At 38.4% G+C, this 19,619-nt stretch overlaps 1 protein-coding gene across 2 annotated transcripts in view; it reads left to right on the forward strand.

Moving 5' to 3' along the window:
* The first annotated feature begins 5,829 nt into the window (after window positions 1-5,829).
* The window catches only part of LOC123507346, a 170,850-nt gene continuing 157,060 nt past the window's right edge, over window positions 5,830-19,619 (forward strand). For both annotated transcript variants that reach the window (XM_045260159.1, XM_045260231.1), the window contains exon 1: window positions 5,830-6,846. In XM_045260159.1, the coding sequence (XP_045116094.1) occupies window positions 5,897-6,846 (950 nt within the window). In that variant the 5' untranslated portion in view covers window positions 5,830-5,896. The remainder of the gene's footprint in view (window positions 6,847-19,619) is intronic.

A 19,619-nucleotide genomic window follows, 5' to 3' on the forward strand; every position in this document is an offset into this window, starting at 1 on the left:
TGCTCCACCTTTGTAAATAATGTAAATATACTTAAGGTTATTTATTTTTGTACTGCAATACATTAATTTTCTATGAACATTTGTTTGGGGGATGGGTGGCAGGCTCCTCCCATCTCCTTTGTTGTACTTTTTTTTTTCAACAATAAACTTACCAAATCAAATCAAATCATTGTATGTGTTCGTTTCCTGCTGCATATGTTGCACTTTCCAGCCCCGTACATGTATTGTCTTTGTGGTTTGTTTATTTATTTGGGGCTGGCGCAACGGCGAAATGTGGGTTCTCCTAACTAAGTTAGGGAAGCCCACTATAGAAATATATACACAGATGAGTGAACGTTTGGAGTATCCGGCTCATGTCAGCGGGTATAGTAAAGATACGACACTCTTCAAGTTAAAACAGGGGTGGGGAACCTTCGTTCTGTCAAGGGCCATTTAGATATTTTAATATAATTCGCGGGCCATAAAAAGTTATCAATTATTTTTTCACTCATTTAACTCACCTCTAATGTGACGGCTGGAACTGCTTCTCTTTGGCGAGGCGCGTGATGTTAGGTGGTACTGTTGATGATGCTACTCGCAACTGGTTTTCCAGGTTTGCATCGGTCAGTCTGGAGCGCAGTCTACTCTTTGCCAGGTTAAGTTTTGAGAAGAACTGCTCGCAGCAGTAAGTCGTTCCGAACACAGATGCATATTTCAGTGCATGTCTCCTCAAAATAGGAAAATCATCAGCACTTACATAACGTCTGTAGAACTCAAGCAGTGAGAGGTTGTTGTACCTAGCTTTCAGCTCATCATCGCTTTGCAGCTGAATTATTTCGTGTTGCAGGTTATCAGGCACATCAGCTGGTACCACATTAAATGGTGTAGCGAAGATGTTCAACTCCTGTTGTTTACTTTTCATGTCCTTGAACCTTTCACTAAATGCCTCAATTAGTTTCGCACACTCACCAGCATATTCATCCGTTGTAGAAGGATTTTGTTCTTGCAGAGTGGGGAAATGCACAGTGTTACTTCTTTCGAGTTGCACTTTCCACAGCTTTAATTTAGCTTCAAAGGATTTCACGTTTGAAAGCAGAGAGTTGAGAAGCTGGTTGGGGCCCTGCAGCTTGACGTTCAGCTCTGAGAGATACTTGGTAATGTCAACCATGAAAGCAAGATCACACAGCCACTTGCTATCACTGAGTTCCCTGACAGGTGTTCCCTTCATCTCCATGAATTGCTTGACTTCATCACGCAGTTCATAAAAGCGCATAAGCATATTCCCACGACTCAGCCACCGCACTTCACAATGATAAACAAGATCACCGTACTCTGAGGCAATATCATTCAGTAACTCCTTAAACTGGCGGCTGTTTAGCCCTCTGCTCTTGATAAAATTTATGCATGACACTACTGTTGTCATTACATTATTGAGCCTCAATGACAATGCACATAAATTTTCTTGATGTATGATGCAGTGGCATATTATTAAATCACTTGGATCAAGACAGAGACGATTCAGTTCTTTCTTAACAAAAGCAATTAACCCTTTTTGTGAGCCAACCATGGCTGGAGCTCCATCAGTAGTGAGGCCACTTAACTTTTCAAATGTTAACTCTAGTTTGTTCATTGACGAAACAAGACTCTCAAACAAGGGGAGCAAGACGGTTCGCAGCAAATGACACTTCGCCTCACGTACGGTCAGAAGCGGAAATGACAGTTCGCAGCAAATGTTTGGGACAGTTCGCAGTACATTTCTCCAACTTTTACATTTCGATACGAATATTAATATTAATTTAGATAATTACATTTGTTTCCATGTTAGCATAATAATGGTGATTCACATGTATTATGAATTTGATTGTTTTGCTTGTTTGCCTCATGGACCGCTTTGTTAAAGTTTGTTGTTGTTGTTGAGTGTTTTCCTGATTGATTCAGTTTTAACTTTTTGTTAGTCTGTTCCCAGCCATGGCAACTAAAAGATATCAGAGAAAGAAGGCTACTGTTGACTACCCGTGCATTTCTTGCAGCATGGAAGTTAGAGAGAGGCAGCAAGCTCTGCTGTGCCCTAGGTGTGAGCGTTGGCAACACAGGACATGCGGAAGTGGGGTGAGCCAGGCAGAATATAGACAGGCTATTAGAGAAGGAAGAGAGATAGACTGGATGTGCATATTTTGTATGTCACCACTGCCTTCACCGTCTTCACCACTCGACCTGCCTGCTTCACCGTCTTCACCACTCGACCTGCCTGCTTCACCGTCTTCACCACTCGACCTGCCTGCTTCACCGTCTTCACCACTCGACCTGCCTGCTTCACCGTCTTCACCACTCGACCTGCCTGCTTCACCGTCTTCACCACTCGGCCTGCCTGCTTCACCGTCTTCACCACTCGACCTGCCTGCTTCACCGTCTTCACCACTCGACCTGCCTGCTTCACCGTCTTCACCACTCGACCTGCCTGCTTCACCGTCTTCACCACTCGGCCTGCCTGCTTCACCGTCTTCACCACTCGACCTGCCTGCTTCACCGTCTTCACCACTCGACCTGCCTGCTTCACCGTCTTCACCACTCGACCTGCCTGCTTCACCGTCTTCACCACTCGGCCTGCCTGCTTCACCGCCTTCACCACTCGTGCCTACATCACTTGTTTCTTCTCTGTATGGTTCCTCTGATGACGATTTGCCCAACCTAAACCAAAGAGAGGTCCTCCATGAGTCTATCCTCTCTGATACAGCCCCAGTTGCAGCTGTGTCTCAGGAAGTTCCTGTAACCTACGCCAAGGGCAAGAGCAAGCGAGGGGCTTGCCAACTTATTTCATCAGACGGATATTCTTACAATAAAATACGAACCAACAAAAATGGTGATGTCAAGTGGCAGTGTGTGGTGCGAAATAAACATATCAAATGCCACGCTCAGGTAACAGAATCAAAAGATTGTTTCACATTTGGAGTGCAGCCCCATCTTCATGCTGCTAATCCATCTGCTCTTCTTAAAAACATGGTTGTAAGTAAAGGAAAAGAATCTTCTACAAGGAACCCATACAGCTCCGGAGTACAAATTGCTAAGGATTTGTTAAGAGAAACCAAGTTCCCCAACTGCCAGCAACAGCAAGCTTAGCAAGATGTTTTAATAGATTCAGAGAGAAACAAGACCCAAACACCCAACCACATTAGAAGATTTTAATATTGACACTGAGCATATTCCAAAGATTTTTGAAACATGGCAGGTGCAGCAGGATTCCAGAATACATTTAATGTGGGCCTCAGATCGTCAGAGAGAACTTTTAAAGACTGCCAAAACCTGGTATCTAGATGGTACCTTTAAGCTGGTAAAACAACCATTTGTGCAATTATATTCAATACATGCTTTTATTACAAACGGGACTCTCACCAAGCAAGTTCCACTTCTATTTATTTTAATGAGTGGCCGGAGATATGAAGATTATCAGTGTATATTTAAGACCATAAAATCCTTTTTTTTACAGCTGTCAGTGAAAGAATTCGTAATGGATTTTGAGGCAGCTGCATGGAAGGCAGTACGTCAAGAATTTCCAAACGTCAGAATGCGAGGCTGTACCTTTCACTGGTCGCAAGCAGTGTGGCGGAAAGTGCAGCAACTTGGCCTACAAGTTTCATATCAGAAAGACCCACCCACCCACACGTACATAAGAAAGCTGTTTGCCCTCCCCATGTTACCAGCTGAGCATATTATACCCATGTTTAATTATCTGAAAGATAGTGCAGTTACCAATCCTTGGCAGACTTAATAGAATACATTTCCTCACAGTGGATTTTGAGTACCACTTTCCCCACAAACTTGGTCAGCATTCTTCCACACAACTAGAACGAATAATGACTGCGAGAGCTGGCACAGTGCTTTAAATAGAAGAGCAGGTAAATCTAAGCTACCACTCTATCTGCTAGCAAAACTACTGGCTGAGGAAGCAGCAACAGTCAGTGTGGAGGCACAATACATAAGTGAAGGGACACTGTCAAGGTACCAAAGAAAAAAATATAAACGCATGCATGGTAGATTATTTGATGCGTGGGAAGAATACATGAGAACCTCGACAAGGGACATAGAACTGGCAAAGATGCTTTTGCGCAAATGTGCGGGAATATACTGCCCATTCTAATGTATGGACGGCATGAATACATGTATTTTATTCATTCTTTTCTTACATGTAGCCTATTAATTGACTAATAAAGTTATTTTAATTCACCACCCACATAATGTTGTATTCATGTATTTATTCATGTTTTAAAATGTACGGACTAGCTATATACAGCAATAAAATATGTTAATAGCCATGCTATTTTATTTTCCATGAACATAATAATATAGACATGTATCCACCAGTAAAATACGGTATGGTTTAATAGTACGTAGTCTAGGACGGTTCGCCTCAGTCCCACTGGTTCATTGGGCGCGTTCGCAGCGGCGAGGCGAAGTGTCATTTGCTGCGAAACGACTTGCTCCCCAAACAAGTCCTCACCAGTTGTGGTGCCATGCATGGCTTCCAATGACAGCAATTCCTCTCGTGTGTCAAACTCGGCCGTTATTCCACGAACAAAAATGGCCAGTTGGGCGGTATTTGTTGTCTGTTGTCTCGTCACAAGCCACAGAGAAGAACTGGAAATCTCTTGCAGAATCCTTCAGTGTTTTATGAATATCTTGTGCTAAGTCAGTAATCCGATCTGAGACGGTTCTACGAGACAAACTAACACTCTGAAATAACTGAAGTTTGTCTGGCGCTAGCAACTCCGCAGCTTTAACGATGCACTCTTTCACAAACTCTCCCTCTATGTGAGGCTTCAGCTTCTTGGCAATTAGGTCACTCAGTGCATAACTCGTCTGAATAACGTTGTCTCTGTCACACCGAGGTCTTGTGAAAGAGGCTTGTTGTGATTCTAAACACCGCCGAAGAGCATTGATTTTATCCAGACGCATTTGTCCTCCCAAATCACTGAGCTTAGCATGTTTTGAGCTGTAATGACGCTCCACATTGGCCTTCTTCATTACTGCTAACGCATCCCCACAAACTAGGCACACAGGTTTGCCTTTCACTTCAACAAAAAAATAATCGTTTGTCCACTTCTCTTGGAAGGCTCGACATTCTGCATCTACTTTTCTTTTCTTTGCAGTCGCCATTTGTAGGACGTCACACCACGTGATAACTACCCAGTGTGTATTAACAGTTCTACAGCGTCCACACTCGATAAATGCCTAGCACTGACTGCCCGCGGCCCGCCTAGCTGAGTCACTGCAGTACAGACAGACAGGCGGCTGACGAGAAGCATACGTGTACGGTCCCGCCTGTGGATGCTATGGCAACACTCAGCTCAAGGCCGTACAAGTGCTCTTAGCTGACGCTAGCAGTGCAAAGAAAAACAGTCAGTCACAAAATAAAAATCAAGAAATATAATTATATTCAAGGGTATGACGCTGCTAAACTGCCGAGTTCATAGATAATTAATTGAATTTAAATAACCTGCAGCCAGCACATAATAAAATTACATTATATATTATTCATTCATGAGATATGAAATAGCATTTATGAACTGCCTTGCGGGCCTGATCAAATGGTCTTGGGGCCTTATACGGCCCGGAGGCCGGACGTTCCCCACCCTGTTTCATTGCAGTAAGAGGATGTGCATGTTTGAAAACTGAATTGGAGTAGCAAACAGTACTGATCAAAAACTATGTGTAAATTTTATATGATAGTCTTTGGTGCTGATCAAGGAATATACAGAGAGGAAGTTGTGGTGTGGGTTAAAGTTTGGGGGACAGCGACGCTGATCAAAAGAGTGTCAAGTAACTGCAGCGGTGTTAGTTGACGCTGATGAGAGCCACGTGAGTCAGCTGTGTGGTTCATCAAAAGTGCACTTTGAAAGTTTGAATTTTCACTAATTCGGAAATGTATTCCACCGTGCATGCTGTCTTTGTAGTTGACCTGAGCAAGTTAGTTAGTCTGTGTTCCAGTGTGAACGAGAGTGAACACATAGCCAAAATAAAGTTGTTGTGCTTGAAGTTGTTGCAGAATTTTAGTACGAAAACCAAACGGGCACATGAAGATGTTCAATGGTCATGGAAATTTTACGATTCTCACACCTCTAGACTGGACACCAGCAGGAGACATTTTTTGGACTTCGAAATGAATGCTTTTCGTAAATTTGAAGCCCAGCTAACTGACAAATATCGCAAGGCTTCCGACAACAAACTTGTCCTAGAGGAACGTGAACGGTCCATGTATGAATTGCCACACAGCTTTCTTCTGAAGCAAGCTCTGCTAGAGGTGTTGTTGGACTACACCTGGGATAGCCCGGACATCAGTTCACCTGTTAAAATAACCACAAGAAGTGATGGCAGCGTGGAGCGAGCACCGCTTGCTGCCAGCGGTGGGACGTATAATATGGTGGTGGTGATAACCAATGTGCCAAGGAGTTCTGAGGCGTCCTGCGAAGCATCTCCAGAAGTCTTTTTGGCCAACGTGCTTGACGACGTCAAGATCAAAGCCTTCCGAAAGAAAAACATATCAATCAGCCTTATAGACATGTTGGAGCCTGTCATCTGCCCGTTGCCTTTCAGACGTAGAACAAAACTTGCTAAGCTGGGTGGCAGCCTGCATAGCATAACAGATTTCATCCAGACACAACCCAAGTGTGTGACCAAAACATCCTCTGCTGGCATACCAGAGTGTGGCCAGAAAGGTGTTGCAGTTTTCAGCAAACAGATGCAGCTGCCATGGCTGACTTCCCAAATCAATCAAGCCAGGAAACCTCTGCCCGGCCCAACCCTGCTGTGGGATGATGTTGATAGAATATTACACCTGAGCACCCAGCTTCAGGTGTTCGCTGTGCATGGCAGGTGAGGAGTTGCTATTGTTGGTAATGCATTTTGAATTAAGAATATAATAACTATAAGAATTACAAAATATTATGATTAAGTAATGTGTGTTATGTATTTCCATTTTGAATTGTGCAAAGGCAAATTACTTGTTATTGCAGAATTTTATACAAACTTCTTGAGGATGCCTGTTACCTACTGATCACCACTCATGAAATAATGCTTCAGTAGTCATCATTCTCTCTCTCTCTCTCTCTCTCTCTCTCTCTCTCTCTCTCTCTCTCTCTCTCTCTCTCTCTCTCTCTCTCTCTATATATATATATATATATATATATATATATATATATATATATATATATATATATATATATATATATATATTTACCTAGTTGTAATTTTACAGGGCCTGGGCTTTATGCTCATGTGGCCCCGTCTCCATATCTACACTTATCCAATTTTTCTTTAAAGCTATGCACACTCTGCTGACACCACTTCCTCACTCAGACTGTTCCAAGTCTCAACACATCTTTGTGAGAAACTATATTTTTTAACATTTCTCAGACATCTTCCCTTCCTTAGTTTTTTAACTATGCGATCTTGTGCTTCTAATGTCATATTCTTCTCTCAGGATCAGTTTTTCATTATCCACTTGATCCATTCCATTAATCAATTTATAAACTTGTATCAGATCCCCTCTCTCCACTTCTTGCTTTGTAAAATCCATTATGTTGGCTCCATAAAGGACTGCTGGGAGGGCAATACTTTTCCAGTACGTTTTCCCAATCAGCATCCTGGCACAGCTCCTTGCCACCACTGAGTAGGTGATGTTGGCCATCCTTATTGCTTTCTCTATCATAAGCCTTTTATGTTCTTTAAATAGATTCTTGGTGTCATTTATAGTAATTCCCAGATACTTAACTGTGTTACTTAGAGATGTACCGATACCAAAGTTTTGCCCGATTCCAATACTGATACTGATACCACCTAATTGTGCCGATACCGATACCACCGTTACCGATACTACTACCGATACCGATACCACCGATACCAATACTACTACTTATAGTGATTGCTGCACTGGGCACCAGGATGAGTTGGTGGACGGCGAGCATTATCAGATGGGAGGCTTTGTTTTGGGGGATGCTGTAAGTCCTTCTGAGAATGTTTGTGAAATAGGAGCAATTCTAGAAGCTTTTTGAAGCCATTTGCAAAGGTAAATTACTCAGTAATTGGAATGAATATCTTCTCAGTCTTCTGATTCTTGTCAGTTATTTAAAATTCCTACTTCTTACTCCTTTAGCGACCATTTGGTCGTGTGCATTTTCATTATTAATTTTATTGACGATATTTTGGCGATCAAAAATATCTTTAAAATTGTAAAACAGACACAAAATATTAGCAAAAGAAACTCATTTTGTTGTGTATGTTTCTCTTTAATTAAATCTGACATCCTTTGATATTAATTCATGAGACATTAGTAGACCAATTCAGAAAAATGAGCTTTCACCTAATTTTTTCAATTAAATAGAAAAAAGTTTAGTTCATTCTAAATTTCTAGTGTATTGCTATGATCTTAGATAATTGATATGCAACAAATTATACGCAATGCACATGATTACAAAACAGAATCATTACTTTCTTAGTTATGGAATTTTTACATCCTTAGGTTAACACAAGTTACTCAAAAATTTAACTTGCATTAAAATTAATATACATATATAATTCGAGCTTCCACCTATTCCAGTATGATATCTTGGAATTATAAATCAAATAAGAATATGCTGTTATTTACAATAATGTAAAATGCCTAACTATATATATATATATATATATATATATATATATATATATATATATATATATATATATATATATATATATATATATATATATATATATATATATACCAAATCATTTTGTTGGATTCTCAATATCTGAAGTTTGACATTCTTAGATTATAGTTAAAAAACATAAGCTTTTCACTTGTGTGAACTTTGTGTTGGTGGAGGAGCAGCGTCTGACTGAGAGACAGTGAGAATGTGTGGTGACTCATGACTGACCGTGTGACAGGATGCCGGAGTTCATACACGTCCAATTTAGAGGTTGTGGCTTATTACCACAGAAAACAGTATTCTATGACATATGGTAATCACCACGGACACTTAATATGCCGTATTATATTAATTTGGTATCATCAATATCTTACATCAAATATATCACTAAGTAGTAAATTCCTTTTAGGTATTGGAAGTTTCGGCATAAAATAAGCTGATACCGATACCCAAAAAATGGGCCGATACCACCGATTCCGATACCGATACCGATGCATCGATACATCTCTAGTGTTACTTGCTCTTATTCCTGTTATCTCTTGTGACTTATCCTTCATATTAGATATTAGAACCATACTTTTCTCTTTATTAATTTCAAGTCCACATTCTCTTACTATAACTACTACCTCTTCCACCACTCTCTCAGCATCCTCTATACTGCTTGCCAGTAGCAACCCATCGTTGGCATAGAACAATGAGGTAATATTGAAATTTTTGTTTTTAAATCCTTTGTCTAATTCTTGGAGTTTCTCTATTATTTTGAAAGTGACAAGTTTGAAAAGAGTGGTAGAGCCAGTGCATCCTTGTCTAATTCCACTTGTCACTGGTATCTTTATTCCTCATATGTCATCCCTTCAAATTCTGAAACTATTCTTGTAACCATTTTTTGTAGTCTCTCCAACTTCCTTATGTGTTTTTTTGTTTTTTGTTTTTATTTTTTTTATTTATTAATTTTTTTATGTGGTGTCCACATAACTCCTGCATATTCCAAACTGGGTCTTATTATAGTACTTATCAATTTCTTCATCATTTCTTTGTTCATGTAGTGAAATGCTAATGCAATATTCCTTAGCAAATTATGTCTCTCTGAAAATTCAATCAGTATGGTTACAGGTTGACTGTTTTTTTCCATCGTCACTACCAAGTCCTTCTCCTTTTTTACTTTTTCTAGTTTTACTCCATCTCCCATCTTATACATTCCCACTGGTCGTTTTTCACTCTTTCCCATTTCCATGACATGGCTTTTCTCCACATTGAATTCCATCTCCCATTTTTTACTCCATTTCCAGATCTTGTTTAAGTCTTCCTACAGTGTGTGTATTTACCTAGTTGTAGTTTTACAGGGCCTGGGCTTTATGCTCGTGTGGTCCCGTCTCCATATCTACACTTATCCAATTTTTCTTTAAAACTATGTACACTCTTTGCTGATACCACTTCCTCACTCAAACTGTTCCAAGTCTCAACACATCTTTGCGGGAAACTAAATTTTTTAACATCTCTCAGACATCGTCCCTTCCTTAGTTTCTTACTATGCGATCTTGTGCTTCTAAAGTCATATTCTTCTCTCAGGATCAGTTTCTCATTATCCACTTCATCCATTCCTTTAATCAATTTATAAACTTGTATCAGATCCCTCTCTCTTCTCTGCTCCAAGGTTGGTAGATCCATTGCCTTTAGTCTCTCCTCATATGCCATCCCTTTAAATTCTGGAACCATTCTTGTAGCCATTTTTGTAGTCTCTAATTTTCTTATGTGTTTCTTTTATGGGAGTCCACACAACTCCTGCATATTCCAATCTAGGTCTTATTTTAGTACTTATCAATTTCTTCATCATTTCCTTGTCCATATAGTGAAATGCTACTCCAATATTCCTTAGCAAATTATACGTCTCTCTGAAAATTCTATCAATATGGCTAACCGGTTGATTATTTTCTTCCATTGTCACTCCCAAGTCCTTTTCCTTTTTACTTTTTCTAGTTCTACTCCATCTCCCATCTTATAGATTCCCACTGGTCGTCTTTCACTTTTTCCCATTTCCATGACATGGCTTTTGTCCACATTGAATTCCATCTCCCATTTTTGCTCCATTTCCAGATCTTGTTTAAGTCTTCCTGTAGTATTTCACAATCCTCTTTTGTTTAATGACTCTGCACAGTTTCGCATCGTCCGCAAACAGATTTATGTAGCTGTTCACTCCCTCTGGCATGTCATTTATATATACGAGAAAAGTATTGGTGCCAATACTGACCCTGTGGCACTCCGCTGTCTACTGTTCTCCACTTGGACTTCATATCTTTAACTATCGTCCTTATTTCTCTCCCCTTAAGTAATTCTTCATCCATCTCAATGTGCTTCCTTTTAAGCCACCCTTCTCCTCTAACTTCCATAGTAATCTTTCATGTGGCACTTTATCAAAAGCCTTTTTTAGATCTAAATAAATACAGTCAACCCATCCCTCTCTCTCTTGTACTTTATCAACTATTCTAGAGTAGAAACTCAATAAATTTGTCACACATGACCGACCTTTTCTAAAACCAAATTGGCTATTTGATAATATTTTGTTGTCTTCAAGAAACTCGATCCATTGCTTCTTTATTACTTTTCACACATCTTGCATATTACACTAGTTAGTGATACCGGCCTGTAATTTAAAGGTTCTTCCTTCCTTCCGCTCTTATATATGGGAACCACCTCAGCTCTTTTCCACTCCACTGGCACTGTTCCATTTTCTATTGAGCATTTTATGATGTTGTATATTGGACTTGCTAGTTCTTCCCTACATTCTTTCAGTATTCTGCCTGAGACTTCATCCGGTCCCATTGCCTTTTCCTCATCCAATTCCGTCATCAACTTTTTATTTCAAGCTTGGTTACTTTAATCTCTTTCATATAGACAGTCTCTCTATTACCCTGTGGTCTTTCAAATTTGGATTCCTTAGTAAAGACCTCATGAAATTTACTATTTAACAGTTCTGCCATACTTTTGGGTCTTCCACCATTCCGTTTTCTCCTTTTAACCTTTCTATTGTTTCTTTTTGTCTTATTTTTCCATTTATGAATCTGTAGAACAATTTTGGTTGTTCCTTACATTTTCGACAATGTCCTTTTCATAGTTCTTTTCTTCTTCCTTTCTCACCTTAGCATATTCATTTCTTGCTGTTTTGAAGTTTTCCTTATTTTCTGGATTTCTGTTTCTTCTCCACCTTTTCCATGCTCCATCTCGTTTCTCCTTTGCCCTAGCACATCTTGCATTAAACCAATCTTTCTTTCCTTCTTCTTTAGGTCTATATTTCGGAACATATTCCCTGACCCCAGTTTTGTATATTTCCAAAAATAAGTTATATTTCTCTTGAACCGTTAATGAGTTTTCCATCTCCTCCCAGTTTACGTTTTAAAATAGTTCTTGAGATTCTCAATATCAGCCTTTCTGTAATTTAATCGGTCTCCTTTGTATGATTCATCTCTATCTTCCTTTCCTTCTTCTATATCCATCTCTAATATTACATGGTCACTCTTTCCCAATGGGCACTTGTATCTTATATCATCGTTAATTGGTATATCCCTTGTAAAAACTAGGTCTAATCTTGCCGGTTCATCGTTTCCTCTGAATCTTGTGTTTTCCTTTACTCTTTGGACCATCAAATTATCTATCATTAGGTTCAGGAATCTATCTCCCAGGCATCTTCCCCATACCACTTTCATAATTTTCCCAGTCTACCTCCTTACAGTTGAAATCTCCTACCAATATCACTTTTCTCCTTTCCTTAATGATTCTTGTAAGACTCCTTATTGTGTCATCTATCATGTCTCTATATTCTTGGTTAGTCCATGAGTTTGTTTTTGGTGGCACATATGTTCCAATGATTGTTAACTCCTTTTGTTAATATGCATCTTAACATACAGTATTTCTGATTTTCCTTCCCAAACTCCACTTGATTTACCACTATCTCCTTCCTTAACATCATCATGACTCCTCCTCCTCCTTTACCCACTCTGTCTCTCCTCCATATATTATACCTTTTATCTATGTCTATTTTTATTGCCTCATTTAACTTTGTTTCCACCAGGCATACAATATCTGGTTCTTCTTTCTTTATGTAATCTCTTAATTCTAATTTACTAGATAAAATCCCATCTATGTTTGTATACATCATTTTAATCTCTTGTTCTTATCATTTTAGTTAAACTTGCTCCATTCTTTTCTCTTCTTTCTCTTTTATATACCATTTCCTTATCCTGTCTCCTATAATTCTCCAAAAATGCCTTCTTCTCCTCCTCTGACCTTTCATTATTTTTTCTCTTGCTTCTGCCACCAGTTCATTGTGTCTCTTCCTTTCCTCCTCGTTTCTATTTTTCTTTATATATATATATATATCTTTGCAACCTTCTGTTTCTCTGAGTTTCGTTTTTCTATATAGTACTTCTGCTGCTGCTTGTGATTTTAATAATATCTTAATTGGTCTCACTGTTCCTTCTTGATATGGTCCCATTCTATGGATTTCTTCTACTTCCTCTTCTAAGTTCTGTCTATCCTCGTCATTCAGATGTTTTAGTAGGTCTTTTACTGATTTCATTTCGTCTTTTTCCCTTCTTGGTCTATATTTAACATTTTTTTCTTTCAGTCCAAAAATAATTGCACTCTTCTTTTTTCCGCAATTTCTCTTACTAAATTTTCTTTTTCTTGAGGACTCCTATCATTTTGCTTGTCATATTTTCATCTCTTTCTTTTAACTGTTCTTGAAATACTTCTTGAAATGATTCCTTGTCTTTCTTATCTTGGATTCTCCATGCTTGTACTTCTTTTTAATCACGTCTTGTACTCTTTCTTCTTCTTTGTTAACTAGATCTTTTAGCTTTTCTTTTTTTTTTCTCGGCTTTACCGAGTCCTTCTTCCATCAATTTCTTATAGTTCGCTATTTGGACTTTTAATTCTTCATTTTCGGTTCTTAGCCTAGTTTCGTTTTCTTCCACTCTTTTATCCTTTCTTTCAATTTCTGGAGCTCTTTATCCTGTTCTTCATTCTCTTTCATTCCCATACTCTCCTTTATCAATTTATCTAATTTACGTTCGATAGTTAAGACTCTATCAAATAGTGAAGTTTGCGCCGTATCAAAGCCTTCAAATTCTCCTCCTCTCTCACCAACATTGTCATCATCAGCTTTCATTCTTTCCCTTGTCACATACCTGCATTTAGATGGAATATCTTTCTCACTCATTATTATTTAACACTGTATTCATGAAAAAAAAATGAGTCCACACTTATCGCCCAGGCCACTGTAAACCCAAACAAAGGTGGTGAAGATCAGCTGATTCTCGGAAGCGACGGTATTGCGTCCTTCCTCTGCTGCGTCTCGTGTGTGTGTGTGTGTGTGTGTGTGTGTGTGTGTGTGTGTGTGTGTGTTTTACCTAATTGTATTTACCTAATTGTAACATACGGGAAAGAGCTATGCTCGTGCTGTCCCGTCTCCATATCTACTAATGTCCAGCTTTTTCTTAAAATCATGAATATTCCTTGCGTTGACCACTTCCACGTCTAAACTATTCCATGCTTCCACCCTTCTATGAGGGAAGCTATATTTTTCACATCTCTCCTATAAGTGGCCATTTTAGTTTTTCCCATGCCCTCTCGACATTCTTTCATTCCACATACACAGATCTTCCCTATCCATTTTTCCATGCCAATCATCACTCTGTATATTGCTATCAGGTCTCCCCTTTCTCTTCTGTTTTCCAGGGTCGGAAGTTGCATTCTTTTCAGTCTGTCTTCATAAGTCAAATCTCTTAAGTCAGGCACCATTTTGTTGCAGCCCTCTGTACTTTCTCTAGTTTCCTTATGTGTTTCTTTAAGTTCGAGCCCACTGTATTGTTGCATATTCAAGCCTCGGTCTTATCATTGCAGTAATTATTTTCTTCATCATTTCTTCATCTAAATATACGAACGCCACTCTTATGTTCCTCAATAAGTTCAATACTTCTCCAATTATTTTGTTTATATGTCTCTCTGGCGATAGGTCATTGGTAATTGTCACCCCAAGGTCTTTTTCTTCATGACTGGTTTTATGTCTTCATTTCCTATCTTGTACATACTCCTGATTCTTCTTTCACTCTTGCCAAACTCTATTTTCTTGCATTTTGTCGTGTTGAACTCCATTTGCCATGTACAGCTCCATTTCCATATTCTGTCCAAGTCTTCCTGGAGTAGTTCGCAATCTTTGTCACATCTCACTTTTCTTAACAATTTTGCATCGTCTGCAAATAGGCTCACATAACTGGACACCCCATCCACCATGTCATTTATGTAGACTGCGAACATTACTGGTGCCAACACTGATCCCTGTGGAACTCCACTCTCCACCAAGCCCCATTCTGATGGTCTGTCCTTAATTATTGTTCTCATTTCTCTTCCTACCAAAAGTCTTCCATCCATTTTAGTAAACTGCCATGCACTCCTCCTACCATTTCAAGTTTCCAGATCAGTCTCCGGTGTGGTACCTTATCAAAGGCCTTTTTAAATCCAGATATATTCCATCAGCCCAACCATCTCTTTCCTGTATTACATCTATCACCCTCGAATAGTAACATATCAGGTTTGTCGTGCATGAACGCCCTTTTCTAAAACCAAATTGACACTCACAAAGTATGTCATTTTCTCCAAGAAGTCTGTCCATCTATTCTTCACCACCCTCTCACACATCTTAGCTACCACACTTGTAAGTGACACTGGTCTATAGTTCAATGGGTCTCTCTTGTTACCTGATTTATAGATTGGGACAATGTTAGCTCTTTTCCAGTCTTGGGGCACTACACCTTCCCTTAATGAGGCATCAATTACTTCACAAACTTTTCTGCCAGTTGCTCCTGCATTCTCTTAAAATCCATCCTGATACCCCATCAGGTCCCACAGCTTTTCTCACTTCTAAACTCCCCATCATATTCTTGATCTCCTCCACAGTTACTTGAAACTCCTTCATAATCCCTTTCTGTTCCATTACCAGTGGTTTGTCAAAAGCAGTCTCCTTTGTGAATACCTTCCGAAAGCATCCATTCATAGCCTCTGCCATTTCCTGGGATCCTCACTGCATACTCCATTTACTTCTAAACTTTCAATACTTTCTCTATTTTTGATGTTGTTGTTCACATGTCTGTAAAAAGCCTTGGTTGGTCTTTACATTTATCAATTATATCCTTTTCTTGTTTCTTTCTTTCTTCTCTTCTAATCAACACATATTCATTTCTTGCTCTTTTGTAACTTTCCCACTGCTTAATCCGTCTTTTCCTTCTCCACCTCTTCCATGCATCCTCTTTTCTTGTTCTAGCCTTTTCACATCTATCGTTAAACCAGTCCTGCTTTCCAACTTCTCTATGTTGTCTTATTGGTACAAATTTTTCTCACCTTTGTATATTTTATAAATTCCTTCCACTTTTCATTTGCTCCTTAGCACTCTTGAATTTCATCCAATTTGTCTCTTGAAAGAATTTCTTTAGGTTTCCAAAATCTGTCTTGGCATAATTCCATCTTCCCACTTTATATTCTTCATTTCTTCTAGATTTCTCTTCATCTATCACCTTGAACTCCAAAACTGCATGATCACTCTTTGCTAAAGGGCACTCCACCCTCATCTCCTCAATGACCATTGGCTCTGTACTAAAGTGTGTGTGTGTGTGTGTGTATTTACCTAGTTGTAATTTTACAGGGTCTGGGCTTTATACTTGTGTGGTCCCGTCTCCATATCTACACTTATTCAATCTTACTTTAAAACTATGCACACTCGTTGCAGACACTACTTCTTCATTTAAACTGTTCCACGTCTCAATACATCTTTGTGGGAAACTATATTTTTATACATCTCTCAGACATCTTCCTTTTCTCAGCTTTTTACTATGCGATCTTGTACTTTGGATGTCATATTCTTCTCTCAGGATCAGTTTCTCATTATCCACTTGGTCCATTCCGTTGATCAATTTATAAACTTGTATCTGATCTCCTCTCTCCCTTCTTTGTTCCAGGGTTGGTATATCCATAACCTTTAGTCTCTCCTCATAAGTCATCCCTTCAAATTCTGGAACCATTCTTGTAGCCATTTTTTTGTAGTCTCCAACTTCCTTGTGTTTCTTTTTATGAGGGGTCCACACTACTCCTGCATAATCCAATCTGGGTCTTATTATAGTACTTATCAATTTCTTCATTTCTTTGTCCATGTAGTGAAATGCTACTCCAATATTTTTTAGCAAATTATATGTTTCTCTAAAAATTCTATCAATATGGCTTACCAGTTGATTGTTTTCTTCCATTGTCACTCCTAAGTCCTTTTTCTTTTTTACTTTCTCCAGTTCTACTCCATCTCCCATCTTATAGATTCCCATGGGTCGTCTTTCACTCTTTCCCATTTCCATGACATGGCTTTTGTTCACATTGAATTCCATTTCCCACTTTTTACTCCATTCCTAGATCTTGTTTAGGTCTTCTTGCAGTATTTCACAATCCTCTTTTTGCTTTATAACTCTGCACAGTTTTGTATCATCTGCAAACAGATTTATGTAGCTGTTCACTCCTGGCATGTTAATATAAATGAGGAAAAGTATTGGTGCCAATACTGACCCCTGTGGCACTCCGCTTTCTACTTCTCGCTACTTGGACTTCATATCTTTAACAACCGTCCTTATTTCTCTCCCCCTCAAATAATTTTATATCCATCTCAATGTGCGTCCTTTTAAGCCACCCTTCTCCTCTAACTTCCATAGTAATCTTGCATGTGGCACTTTGTCAAATGCCTTTTTTAAATCCAAATAAATACAGTCAACCTATCCCTCTCTCTCTTGTAGTCTATAAACTATTCCAGAATAAAAACAATAAATTAGTTGCACACGACCGTCTTTTTCTAAAACCAAATTGGCTATTTGATATTAATTTGTTATCTTCAAGGAACTTGCATATTATTCTAGTTAGTGATACTGGTCTGTAATTTAAAGGTTCTTCCTTCCCTCTGCTCTTATATATGGGAACCACCTCAGCTCGTTTCCATTCTACTGGTACTGTTCCATTTTCTATTGAGCATTTTATGATGTATATAGGACTTGCTAGTTCTTCCCTACATTCTTTCAGTATTCTGCCTGAGACTTCATCTGGTCCCATTGCCTTCTCTTCATCCAGTTCCTTCATTAACTTTTATTTAAAGCTTGGTTACTTTAATCTCTTTCATATAGACACTCTCTCTATTACCCTGTGGCATTTCAAATTTGGATTCCTTAGTAAAGACCTCCTAGAATTTTTTATTTAATAGTTCTGCCATACTTTATGGGTCTTCCACCATCCTGTTCTCTCCTTTTAACCTTTCTATTGTTTCTTTTTGCCTAATTTTTTCATTTATGAATCTGTAGAACAATTTTGGTTGCTCCTTACATTTTTCAACAATGTCCTTTTCAAAGTTCTTTTCCTCTTCCTTCCTCACCTTAGCATATTCATTTCTTGCTGCCTTGAAGTTTTCTTTATTTGCTGTATTTCTATTTCTCCACCTTTTCCATGCTCCATCTCGTTTCTCCTTTGCCCTAGCACACCTTACATTAAACCAATCTTTCTTTCCTTCTTCTTTGGGTCTATATTTCGGGACATATTCCCTGACTTCTGTTTCGTATATTTCCAAAAATAAGTTATATTTCTCTTGCATCGTCTCTGAGTTTTCCATCTCCTCCCAGTTTACGTTTTTAAAATAGTTATTAAGATTCTCACTATCAGCCTTTCTGTAATTTAATCAGTCTCTTTTGTATGAATCGTCTATATCTTCCTTTCCCTCTTCTATATATATTTCTAATATTACATGGTCACTCTTTCCCAATGGGCACTTATATCTTATATCATCATTCATTTGTATACTCCTTGTAAAAACTAGTTCCAATCTCGCCGGCTCATCATTTCCTCTGAATCTTGTGCAATCCTTTACTCTCTGGTCCATCATATTGTCTATCATTAAGTTCAGAATCTTTCTCCCAGGCTTCTTCCCCCATACCACTTTCATAATTTTCCCAGTCCACTTCTTTACAGTTGAAATCTCCTACTAATATCACTTTTCTCCTTTCTTTAACAATTCTCGTTAGACTCCTTATTGTGTCATCTATCATGTCTTTATATTCTTAATTGGTCCATGAATTTATTTTTGGTGACACATATGTTACAATGATTGTTAACTTTTTTATTAATATGCATCTGCTTTTCCTTCCCCACATTCCACTTGGTTTATCACTATCTCCTTCCTTAACATAATCATGACTCTTCCTCCTCCTGTACTTTGTCTCTTCTCCATACATTATACCTATTATCCAAGTCTATTTTGATTGCCTCATTTAGTTTTGTTTCAGCCAGGCATACAATATCTGGATTTTCTTTCTTTAGGTAATCTCTTTACTTGATAAAACCCCGTCTATGTTCGTATACATCATTTTTAGTCTCTTGCCTTTATCATTTTTCGTTAAACTTGTTCCACTTTTTTCTCTTCTCGTTTATATACCATTTCCTTATCCTGTCTCCTAGAATTCACAAAAACATGTCTTTTTTTCCTCTTCTGACCTTTCATTATTTTTTTCCCTTACTGCTGTTGCCAGTTCATTGTATCTCTTCCTTTCTTCCTCATTTCTATTTTTCTTTATATAGATATCCTTGCAGCCTTCTGTTTCTCTAAGTTTTCTTGTTCTATATAATATTTCTTCTGTTGCTGCTTGTGATTTTAGTAGTATTTTAATTGGTCTTGTTTTTCCTTCTTGATATGGTCCCATTCTGTTTACTTTTACTTCCTCTTCTAAGTTCTGCCTATTTTTGTTGTTTAGATTTTTTAGTAGGTCTTTGACTGATTTCATTTCTTGTTTTTCTCTTCTTGGTCTATATTTTATATTTTTTTCTTTTATTCCAAATACGACTACACTCTTCTTTTTTTCTGCAATTTCTCTAACTAGATTTTCTTTTGTCTTGAGG

This window comes from Portunus trituberculatus, chromosome 1 (assembly GCF_017591435.1).
Source record: "Portunus trituberculatus isolate SZX2019 chromosome 1, ASM1759143v1, whole genome shotgun sequence".
NCBI classification, from domain to species: Eukaryota; Metazoa; Arthropoda; class Malacostraca; order Decapoda; family Portunidae; genus Portunus; species Portunus trituberculatus.